Below are 12596 nucleotides of genomic sequence, written 5' to 3'. Positions count from 1 at the left end.
CCAGGCAGAGTTGGGAGCAAGGTTGTAATACAATAGAGGATGGATCAAAGCTGGGTTTTGATCAAGGGTTGAATTTTGATTTTGGAGGATGGTTGTGGGAGTGAGGAAGCTTAGAAACTTATCTCTGGTTTGAGAGAGAATACCATCAAAGTCTGAAATAGAGGTCGTGCTGAACCTAGTGTTTAGACACAGCCACCGGTAATACGCATGCTAATTCCCAATGTTGCTGCATAGAGGTCCTGCTGTTGTGGTCTGATCTACTGCCTAGTTGTAATGATGAAAGCAAAGAACAATGCTCCAGGCCTGACCTGCTCAGCACCTCTTACTTCTGAGGCCCTATGAATGCCAGCTTATACCATCTCATTCTAAATCTATTTCCCCCATGGCCCCTTGTACCCTGCATGACACCAGTGACAGCAGTTCTTTGAACATTTACCCACCATATGATCTACCAAGTGTGCATAGAGGTGTGGTTGGGAGCCCAGATAACCATTAATCAGTTGAAACAGCTGTACTCTTAGGAACAACATTGCTTAATTGACCATTCTCTATATATGCTTCATTTTATCAAACCCATAGTTATTTACATAGTTTGGGTGTTTGCAGTTTCTGTTGTTGATAGTTGAAAGGGTCTGGATGATGACTACATTTCTAATGCTGTAGTGAATTGAGATTTTTTTAAGATTTTAGCAAATTATGAATGGCATTTTTAAAAACACTTCTCTCAATTCCTATTGCTTCCATAAGATTTATATATTCTGTTTTGAGTGTATAGTGGATAAACAAGCATGGAAGTGACACAGCTCAGCATGGAGGGTAAGAAGCAGCTTTAGGGAGGGTGGAGGTGTATAACTGGGGAACGGGGATCTGACTTTTGAGGGGCTGTGAACCGGAAGTCCTTCAAAAGCTGGCCTGGTTTAATGAAAATTGTAGGGATCGAAGACATGCCAGACCATTATAGAGCTGGCCAGCAGTTCAGGGTGCGAGCTTGCAATCAATACCAGCCTGCACAACTGAACCATGCAGGTGGAAGCTAAGGGAGCTGAAAGTGGATTTGGAATCCTAGAATTGGATCCTGGCTCCTTGTTTTGTAACTTCACAGTGTAAATCCAGCCAGTGTGCTCGCAACTTTATTTGTAGTCTTTGAGATTATAATTTCACATAATTAAAAAGGTTTTGTCTGGTTAACATTCTATCAGTCAAAGCTGTTTTATGAACAATTAGATTGAGCATGTTCTCCTGATGCACTGTTTGGAAGCTCACTGCCAGTCATTTTATAGAACCATGGAAACAAGGGTGATACCAGGTTTGTTTCCTGATTTTAATTTGATGCAATTTCAATTAAATCAGCAACTGGAGCTGGTAAATTAGCCTCTGGCTCCAGGTTAAGGGAGCAAAACAACGTAACCAGCAATCTGCAGTTTTCTACTGATACCTTGGTGTTGTAGGAGGAGGAGTGAAATTTAGCTCTTGCTTAACTGGTCAACTTCCCAGCCTCGATCGCTGCAACTGTGTGCATTTGAGATGTCTGTACTAAAGAGCTGTATCCTAGCAATAGGCAATGTAAATTAGAGGAATTGGCAGGATGTTTGGGGGGGTGGGGGCGGAGAGAGAAAGGAGAATCTGGAATAAAACCATAAAGTGCTTTTAAAGATGCAATTAACATCAGAGTAGGTTTTAATGCTATGATTGAAATAAACTATATAGGTCTCAAATTATCGCCTACCATACGACTCCTGGTTCATTAGTGTTGAAATGAAAGCCTGTAAACTACACTAATTGCTATAGGATATAGTGTAGACAATTTTTAATGTGTGGGTTTTTGAATCAATGTTGCAATCCAAGCATATTGGAAAATTATAATCTCAGCAAAAAAGGTACTGCACTCCTTCCACGTCCACTTGAGATGATCTCAATATACTTTGTCACCTAGATCATTTAATTCTGGTTATACTGTAGCTGAATTCAGTAATTCTTTTCTTTGCACTGGCAAGTGAATATACTATCAATTCCATAAACCAGGTACAGTAACATTTGACATTTTTGTCAGTAACTGAAAATTTTTGCTTCCAGTTTGGTTGAATACAGTATTGATCTATACGGCAATTGATGTTATTACTGCACGTTTAAGATGAGAGCTGGCATGTTGATTGGGACTCCCTTAGTAGTGGTGATAAATTTTGTTTGCTGTTGCTTTCCGGTCTCTTAAATTCCAATAATCGCTTGGTGTGAATGAAAACCAACACGCCAACCTCCGCTGAACCTGTCTTCCAATCTGTGGTGGTTTCAGATGGATCTGATCACTTGACTGCTTAGTGGACTCATACTTAAATTCTTATTTACCTTATGCTACCTTTTAAACTCTGTAAACTTACAACGTTTATCTAAAAAATACTTGCTGAGTTGTATTGTTTTCGATTTCACTGTCTTTAAAACTCCACAACCGAACAATGCATGGAAGTGTCAATAGAAAACAGCAGATTATAATTTGCCAACTCCAGTTGCTTATTGCTACAGTGTTCAAAAGTAAACTTGTTGATTAGATTCTGTTACGATATCCTTCTGTTAATTACACCAAGCGCCCAGAAAAACTCACCTCTCCTCGTAATCTGTTCAAGTATGAATGACCGAGAATTCCCAAATTCCACTATTTAAAGAAAATAAGATCAATTTACACCTTAACTCTAAAAGTGAACATTAAGCAGCAACTATTCACAACTGTAAGCCCCTCTTTCTCTTAACTGTTTATTATCTGCCTTCAGCTCTATTACAGTATACTCTTCCAATTTAAAAAAACAACAAAATTACATCAACTTGATTTCAAATCCATACAGTGTCTGTCTTTCGGCTAAAGATCTCCTTGGGTCGTCGTCATTCTTTTACTGCAAAGATGTTTCATATGAAAAAGGCACCTTTGGTAGAGTTTTTGGATGACCGTTGCTCTGTCTGACTTCTAAAACGCCTTTTTTTTTTCATGCCCCCAACTTCGGATTGTCTCATTGGTTTGATGCTAGCAAAAACAATAAATTCAAACTCTGTTGGTTTTAGTAACCTGGGGCATAATTTAAACTGGTTAAATTTGAATTGCTGTTAAAACAGCAACCAACTCAGATATCTATTTCACAGCCAAAAGTTACATATTTTCAATTCTCCAGTACTGAGACTGCTTGTTAGTCACATGACAGGTGTTTGTCAGCTCTCCGTTCAGAACTATCAAAGGTATAGTATTCACCTTCTATTTTATAACAATCCCCACATGTGACATGTTTATACTTGTGATGTGCAATTCTTTTGGGCATGAGACTGAATCCGTTCTATGGATTTTAATGTTAAAGTAGGATATTCACAGTTACATTTAACTGCACGTCCTAAATGAAGATAGAAGTTTAATCAAATGTAAGATGATTTTCAAAAACACTGTCATCAACAATTTAGATCAATCTTTAGTATGCTCTATATCTTACTATTGACTAACTGGACAGATGATGTGCATTTTGTCACTGGTGTTTTCTTGTCTTTCTATGCTGGAAATTAATCCATTTGTACAGCCTAGATAATTAGCTTTCCCACTAAATGTTGTTGTTTTACATTTGTGAAGTGTGGGTGTGTTTGACCAGTGAGTAGCATACACTCCTATTCCATTGACCTGGTTTAAAACTGTGTCCTTAATTGCATTGGATCCTTTGAACCTCCCAGTGCCACCTCCAGTAGGGATCCAGTGACTAGAGGATGCTGCTCCACATTTTTAATAATTGAATTCCCTACCCTCCACAATCAACCCTGTAATGCTGCTCATCCTCCACATTATTCACTGACTCCACCCAACAAAAGTTATTATCAATGTAAACCATTGTCAAGAGCATTTCACAGGCTGCTTAAAGAAAAAATAAATTCTTTATCTAATAAAGACAGCAAATGCAAGGCTGGGAAGAAGTGATCCAAAAGGGGATGTTAAGATGTGAATAGTTGTAAGTTTGCCTGATGTAGTAATACATTACAGTATTTGTTTTTCTGTGCTAATTGGTAGCAGGTTCTGAAGTTAATGCTGTACATTAAGTTGGTTTTTTAAAAACCGGGAAAAGGTTTCAACCAGCTGCCAGTAACCTATAAATTGAGCTTGGAGGATTTGTAGCAACACCAATTTTTAATCCATAATCATGATGCCTCGTAATAAAATTTCACTAAGATGTTTTTCAGCAATGGTAATGTCTGTCGATAACAGTATTTCATTTGTATGTGTCTAGTGTAGAATGAGGTTATGGTGTGTAGCATGTGCCAAGTACTATATTAGCCAAGTTGTTTCTCTTAACCAGCCCCTGCTGAGGCACTGCACACCAGTTTCTTGTAGCTGACGTGCAAATCATAAGACTGGACGAGGCAGTGACATAAGTATATGGCCTGAAAATAATGGTAATCTAATTTGTGGAGAAAGTGCAGAAAAAGTAGTTATCGCTGAAAATCTAAGTATAATAGATAGCACTGGAAATATCAAACATGTCAATTAGCATTCATGGGACAACAGTGAGTTAACATTTCTGGTGTCACTAAAGCTCATGGAGTACACTTGAAACATGTTACTTCCATAGATACTAGTCTTGAGTGTTTCCATCATTTTCTGTCCTTTTTTTTTAAAACATAGAGCTGACCGCTCAATAGCGGTGCCAGATTGAAGTTTCATTCGAAAACTTGAGTACAGATCCCAATTCACAATCTAGGTCCTTCAGAATGAGTGTTACCAATCTCAGCAAAAATCTTCCAAAGAATGGAGGAAAATTAATGTGAGTGACATGCGATTCTCCACCTGAGAAGCAGTAGATTGGACAGGCTCAATATGAGGACAAAAGTTAAGGATATGAACTCTGGAGAGGAGACTCATAGGATTACTGTTTTCTCTCATTCTGAATCTAATATCTGGGGAAAACATTCAAGGGTTAAACATCCTGGCACGTATGAATTTGCTTGGAGCATTCAAATACATCGCCAAAGTTGTTGATTCTTATTTGGTTTCTTATTCACAATTGTTGGTGTGAGTGAAATCTAAATCATCAAATTTGTTTTTATATATACTAATAACTATGCAGTGTATGGTTTTCTTCAGTCTGTTGTGTAACTGCAAAAAATAGAGGTTTAGCACAGTAGAAGGGGAGGTGATGGTCATGTGATATTACCTCTGGATTGTTAATCCAGAGACCCAGGTGATGTTTTCGGGACCCTGGTTTGAATCCTGCCACAGCAGATGGTTGATTTTGAATTCACTAAAAATCTGGAAAAAAGAATCTAATAATGGCTATTGTCGATTGTTAGAAAAACTCCACTTGTTTGCTAACTTCCATTAGGGAAGGAAACTGCCATCCTTACTTGGTCTGGCTCCAGCAATGACTCTTAACTACCCTCTGGGCAATAAATGCTGGCTACCAGTGATGCCTTCATCCCACGAATGAATAAAAAGTACTTAATCCTTTATAAAGGTAAAGTCACCATAGTCTTACCAGACCATAAGCCTGCTTTCTCATTTGAGAGAGATGACTGGTGGTGGTTTAACCTGAGGGTCGTCACACTGCAGGTGAGGGGGCAGGTTGAGAAATCAAGTCCATCATGCTACCTTAGGCTAGTGTGAAAACCACCTCCTAAACTTACTTAGCTTGATGTTCTTTTCAGATGTGGCTCATGCCTGAGAGTACTGAATCTAATTTCTACTGCAGTGTTGGTTTATTTTGCAGTTCAAATAGAGAACGAGCATGAACTTTACAAAGTATAGTACAGCCCTTTGGCCCTCAATGTTGCTCCGACCTGTGGAACCAAGCTGAAGCCCATTTAACCTACACTATTCCATTTTCATCCATGTGTCTATCCAATGACCATTTAAATGCTCTTAAAGTTGGTGAGTCTACTACTGTTGCAGGCAGGGGGTTCCACATCTTTACTACTGAGTAAAGAAACTACCTCTGACATCTGTCCTATATCTATCATCCCTCAATTTAAAGCTACTTCCCCATATGCTAGCCAACATCATCTGAGGAAAAATGCTCTCACTGTCCACCATATCTAATCCTCTGATTATCTCCTGTCTTAGTATACCTTTCAATCTTTTTCTCTCTAACGAAAACAGCCTCTCCTCATAAGACCTTTCCTTCATACCAGGCAACATCCTGGTAAATCTCCTGTGTAAAATAATTTACACATTTGGCCTTGTACTCAACTAAATGTTCATTGTATCAAACCCTTAGGATATTTAGTTGTGTATTGTGCATTTCTCCTTGTAAAATGGCATTTGATTCTATTTGAATAGTGATAGCGCATTTGTAACAACGAGAGCATTTAAAACCAATAACATAAGCCAGGAAGAATCCAGTTTTGAGAAGGGTAGTCTGAATCGTATTCAGTTAACTAAAACTGTATTGTACGTACTGAATTGTTCTGTCAGGTGATTAACTTTTTATTATTACATTTCTCACTCGAGCTAGTTTTATTTTATGTGAAGATCTCTGCTAATTGGCAAGTAACTAAAATAAAGTTTGAATACCTCATTAACAATCACGATTTTGAAACAATACAGTTAAATGCAATGTACGCTTTTGAAATTTTAAAATCATTGGAATGATTGTGAATGTTGATTATATCAGTAGGGAATAATAAATTTGGAGTCATAAGCTACATTAGATCATATTTATTAGAGTGCTCCTCTTTTAATTAGAGTAGAATTATATTGAACTTTTAAGTAAATAAGATTTTTTTTGGTCAAATATCTATGATAGTATTTATACTCCAGTCAAGCACTCTTCTTTCTATTCTTTTCTCCTTAATGTGTGGAAGCATGTATGGGTTAGAGTACATTACGAAGAGTGGTGCAGCAATGGAAGTGTTTAATTTTTTTTTTATTCATTCATCAGTGTTCCTGGCTGACCAGCATTTATTGCCCATCCCTAGTTGCCCTTAAAGGTGGTGATAACTTGTCTTCTTGGACAGCAGTCCACTTGCTGTGGTTTGATCCACAATGCTGTTAGGGAGGGAATTGTTGAATTTTGACCCAGCAACAGTGAAGGAACAGAGGTATTTCTAAGTCAGAATGGTGAGTGGCTTGGAGGGGAATTTGCAAGTGATGGTGTTTCCATGTATCTTGTAGATAATATACACTAACTGAGCGGTGGAGGAAGAAGTGGATATGGTGTCAGTCAAATAAGCTGATTTGTTCAGATGGTGTCAAGCTTCTTATATGATGTTGGGACTGCGTCAACCAGACAAGTGAGGAGTATTCCATTACACTCCTGACTGGTCTTGTAGATGGTGGGGAGTCCGGGGGTTACTTGTTGCAGTATTCCTAGTTTCTGTTTACATGGTGAGTTCAGTTGAGTTTCTTGTCAAAGGGAACACTGAGAATGTTGTTAGTGGGAGACGTTCAGTGATGGTAACACCACTCAATGTCAATGGGGAGTGGTTAGATTATCTCTTATTGGACTGGTCATTGCTAGGCATTTGTGTGGCACAAATGTTATTTGCCACTCATCAGCTCAAGCCTTTTTATTGTCCAGGCCTAGTTGCATATTAAAATGGTTTGCTTCAGTGTCTAAGATGTGGCGGTAGTGCTACATTTTGTGCACTCATTGGCAGCTATCCCTACTTCTGACCTTTTTTGGAGGGAAACCGTTACTGAAACAGCTGAAGCTGGATAAACTGAGGACACTACCCTGAGGAGCCCCTGCAGTGGTGATGTGGAGTTGAGATGGCTGACCTCCAGTAACCACAATCATCATCCTGTGTGCCAGGTATGACTTCAACCAGTGGAGAGTTTGTCCCAATACCCTTTGATTTCACTTTTGCTAGTGCTCCTTGATACCACACTGAGTCTGTCACACTCTCCTCAGGAATTCAGCTTTTTTTGTCCATGTTTGAACCAAGGCTGTGATGACGTCAGAAACTGGGTCACCCTGGTGGAACTCAAACTGGGTGCTGCTGGACAGGTGCTACTTAACAGCACTGTTGGTGACACACTCTGCCGCTTTACTGATGATTGAGAGAAGACTAATGGAGTGGTAACTGGATGGATTGGATTTGTCCTTTGTTTACAGGACAGAGCAATTTTCCACATTGGTTGTTGCTGTACTGGAAGAGCTTGGCTAAATATGAAAATGGGTTTTTTTCATTTGAGGTGTCAGAGCTGCATTGAGCCAACATAGAAATGACAGAAACCGGTAATTTAAAATGAATGATCTTTTTTCATTAAAACCATTAATATGAATCAAGTTTGGATGGTGGAGCATGTGATGTCTACTGAGGTACTTTGGAGTAGTTGAATTTGTAAAGACAAAGAAAAATGTGAAGCCTGCAACAATGGATTAGCTGATGTAGGAATGCGGATAGTTGTTGTTATGGAAAAAAAGGCATTCATTTTGGTGAAGAAACTGCAGTCAAGAATCTGCTGTTGATTAGAACCTTGAGCTGCAAACATGACTGTAGAAGTATTGTGGATATTTTGAGTTTTAAAAAAGTGCATTTGTATTCTTTGTTGTTAAGTAAATACTTGGTCATTTAAAGGTTAGTTTTGATCAAATTGTTTGAATCTTTTTTTTTCTAGCAATGTGCATGGACCTTGAAATAACAATTGTTTGTCCTATGCACTGCAACTAAACTAAGTGCAACGTGACATTATGTTTCCATGCTTGTAGTAGACAGCAGGAAAATATAACTTTTTTAAAAATGGGAACGCTTTTGATAAACTTTAACAAAATTGGGTACCATTATAAAATCCAGAATTTGCTTGTGTTGGATTGTGAAACTATTAGTTTAGAACCCACTGTGTAGCCCTGACCAACAACTTTTTCTCAGCAAACAGATTTCTGGAATTAAAAAACTAAAAATGACAATGATACAGTTGAGGTTTTCCTGCTAATGATGCTGATGTTAGATAATTGCTACCTATTGCATGCCAAGGATGTTGGGAAGCAAATCCCCATGGGGGCGGGGGAATTATTCTAAACATAAATTGGCCATGAAATGTGCACTTTTTAAAACCATTTTTGACTATATCTTGGATTAATTTAAAATGAAACATATGGCATGCAGTGATTCATATTAATGGTTTTAATGAAAAAAGACCATTCATTTTAAATTACTGGTTTCTGTCATTCAAAATTCAGATTAAACCTTGCAACAATCTATTAAACATATATATTAAGGATTGTAATAATCTTCCTCTCAGGAGTAATAACTTTTAATCATACATATGTTTTTGAGCTATTTCAATGCTATAGTCAATATAACAGAATACAGTGAGTGCAACTTTCCTCTAGTACACATGAAACTATCAAGTAGCTATATTAGACAAGACACTCATTGTGCCAGAAAAAAGGGTAAGTTTCTCAATTCTTCTATGAAGTAAAACAAAGGCAAAAGAAACAGGATAGTATGATCTTATTTAAAAAATAATCTTTTAACCCATTCTAAATCTTTTAGCTCTTGACACAATTGTCGCTTGATGAGCCTTATCAGTTTTCCAGTTTCTTGGCCAAATAGCCATTCTTCATGTGAACCAGTGCAGTAAGTTGGTACCAGCACAATGCTGGAGAAACTCATCAGGTCTGGCTGCATCTGTGGAAAGAGAAATAGTTAATTTTTTTTGAGTCTGCCATCTTTTCTTTCCAGTGTAGTTAATTTGTAATTTGACTCTTGAGGATTCTGGGGAGTGAATTTGTTTGTTCAGTCAGGAAATTCTAATTCTATTGAGCTCCGATATATTGAGGCAAGTTATAACACAGCAAATAAGATCAGCTTTCATTGACTCTTCGTACCATGCGTTGTTCATAGTCTTATTCCTCCCTTTCTTTAATCTTTCTTGACCATGTTATCCATACCCTTGGGAAAACACTATATTCTTTCATAACTACCTTTTGTACCACTCCTGTTTTAAATACTATTCATTGGAAGTCATGCTATCAATTATGTTAACTCTGGAATTCCTGTCCAAAATCTCTCGACTTTCAACTTCTTTAAATTCTTCTAATGCTCACCTCTGACTACTTTTAGTTACCCTTTCTAACTTCTTATTCTTAAGCTGTGCTTCAAGTTGTTAATCAGACTTTTCCAATGCACTGATATTTATTCTTCAAAGAAACTGTAATAATGCTATTTATGATTTGAGAAAGACTGAGGATTAAACAGTATTTTCCAGTTTGTACTGTGCAATGTTTAATAAACTTGATGATTTGGTTAACATAGTTAGCCTTAAAAGACTGTAAAACTTTGTTCTGTTAGAATTATCAATAGAAATAATTTTAACTTTGAAATAATTTAGACTAAAATATTCACAAGCTTTGGTATGGCATACTTAATTTATTTAAACATGCAAATTTGTCTGCCATAAAGTAGATTGTCACAATTCTTTTCTTTTTTCTTTTTCCCATTAAGGCTAAATTTCAAAATAACATAACAGACCAGCTGTCTGTGATCCATCGGTTGCAAGGTAAGAATTGAAGGATTAATTTTTTTGTTAGCCAGTTGCTGTCTTCACCTTTTGGCTGCAAGTGTAGTTTAATTCCTAGTATTCAGAGTATAAATATGATGCTGCCAACATTCTCACTTTGTGCTAACACGGTGGTGTGCTGGTAATGTTAATCGTCTTGTAATTCAAAAGCTGTGTTTTTCTACCATAGAATCTTGATCATTTTTAGAAATTACGTTCAGATTATTAGTGAAATTGTGTGAAGCTGCCAAATTGCCATAAATTAATGAATGTTGTCCTAACCCAGTCTGCGCTATATGTGACTCCAAGCCTACAACAAAGGGGTTGACTCTCTTGCCTCTGGAACTTATACCAGCCTTTGTAATAATGTCTACACTTTGAGAGAAAAAAAATTTTCAGCAATGATGTGCAGTTTCTAACTCTACTATAGACCAATACAGTTCATCCTTTCACGCCATTAAAAAGAACTCTGGCCTTTGAGGGATCAAGAAAAATGTAATGGTATGTTGATATTGCTGGTTGTCATTTATTGGCCATTTCCTAATTGTCGTGGAGGTGGCCATTTTGAATGCAGTTCCACAGAGGTCAGTGTTGGGACCATAACTAGTCAAGTTATACACTAACGATCTGGACAAAGGAACTAAGAGCATTCTTGCTAAGTTTGCGGAAGACAAAGGTAGTTGGAGGGACACGTAGCATTGAGGAAGCTGGGAGGCTGCAGAATGGCTTAGACATTAAAGGAAAGTGGGCAAAAAAAGTGGCAAATGAATATAATGCAGGAAAGTGTGAGCTTATGAACTTTGGTAGGAAGAACAGAGGCGTGGACTATGTTTTCTGAATTGGGATAGGTTTTGGAAATCTGAAGCATAAAGGTTCTTGGGAGTTGCAGTTCAGGATTCTCTTTAGGTTAACATACAGGTTCAGTTGGTGGTTAGGGAGGCAAATGCTCTATTAGCCTTAATTTCAAAAGGGCTAGAGTTCATTATTGACTTTCTGCGGGATGTTACTCATGCACCCCTACACGTTAACAGCACAGGTGGAACAAGTGGAGAGTGTCGAGCTCCTGGGAGTGGTTCATCCACAACAAGCTTTCTTGGACTCTTCATGTGGATGCACTGGTTATAAAGAGTCTTCTTCCTCAGGCAGCTGAGGAAATTTGGCATGATAGCAAATAGCCTTACCAACTTTTATAGGTGCGCCATCGAGACCATTCTGTCTGGATGTATCACTACCTGGTATGGCAACTATACTATTCAAGATCAGACTGTTACAGAGAGTGGTGAACTCGGCCCGGACAATCACAAAGACCAACCTCCCATCTGTAGAATCTTATCTACCAGGCCCGCTGTCAAGGAAAGGCCGCCAGTATTCTCAAAGATCCATCCCACCCTGGCAATGTTTTTCTACAATCTCTACCATCAGGGAGAAGGTATAGAAGCCTGAACACATGCACCAGCCAATTTCGAAACAGTTTCTACCCTACTGTTAGAATACTGAATGGACTCAAACTCTTAACATTCGCCTGTACCTGTGTTTTTGTTTTTGCCACTGTTTACCTATTATTTACTTATCTATGCTACTTAATTCTGTGATCTGCCTGTATTGCTCGCAAGACAAAGCTTTTCACTGTACCTCTGTACATTTGACAATAAATTCAATTCAATATACACCCTCAGCAGAACAAGGCTCTTATCAGACTGCATTTGGAATATTGTTTTGGGCCCGAATCCAAGGAAAGATGTGGTGGAGTTGAAGGAGGTCTAGAGGAGGTGTACAAGAAAGATCCTGGGGGTGGGTAGCTTGTCATATGAAGAGCAGTTGAGGACTCTGGATCTGTACTCCATGGAGTTTAGAAAGAGTGGGGGGTGGAATCTGATTGAAACTTACAAAATACTGAGGGTCCTGAACAGAGCGGACATGGTGATAAATTAATTAATACTCAATACAAGCTGCTCCTACAACTACCTCAACTAAACTTTGTCACACCCTTTCTCCTGTACAAACACCATGTCACATCTGCTGTGATGATGCAACCTTCCAAACTAGTGTTTCTCAGATGGCTTTGATTGTTAACTAAGGGATGCCCTCCGTTACCGTGTTGAACCACTGTAAAGTTCCCCTTGCCCTCACCTACCTTTTT

The 12596-nt window shown here is 38.2% G+C and overlaps 1 protein-coding gene across 3 annotated transcripts in view; it reads left to right on the top strand.

Annotated features, from left to right (window-relative positions):
• Positions 1–12596, top strand: part of golm2 (golgi membrane protein 2) — a 93601-nt gene that overhangs the window by 34521 nt on the left and 46484 nt on the right. For all 3 annotated transcript variants that reach the window (XM_072565336.1, XM_072565337.1, XM_072565335.1), the window contains exon 3: positions 10402–10456. In XM_072565336.1, the coding sequence (XP_072421437.1) occupies positions 10402–10456 (55 nt within the window). The remainder of the gene's footprint in view (positions 1–10401; positions 10457–12596) is intronic.

This window comes from Chiloscyllium punctatum, chromosome 48, assembly GCF_047496795.1.
Source record: "Chiloscyllium punctatum isolate Juve2018m chromosome 48, sChiPun1.3, whole genome shotgun sequence".
In the NCBI taxonomy this organism is placed as follows: Eukaryota; Metazoa; Chordata; class Chondrichthyes; order Orectolobiformes; family Hemiscylliidae; genus Chiloscyllium; species Chiloscyllium punctatum.
The sequence above is the reverse complement of the archived record's forward strand: the minus strand, read 5'-3'. Positions and strand labels throughout refer to the sequence as shown.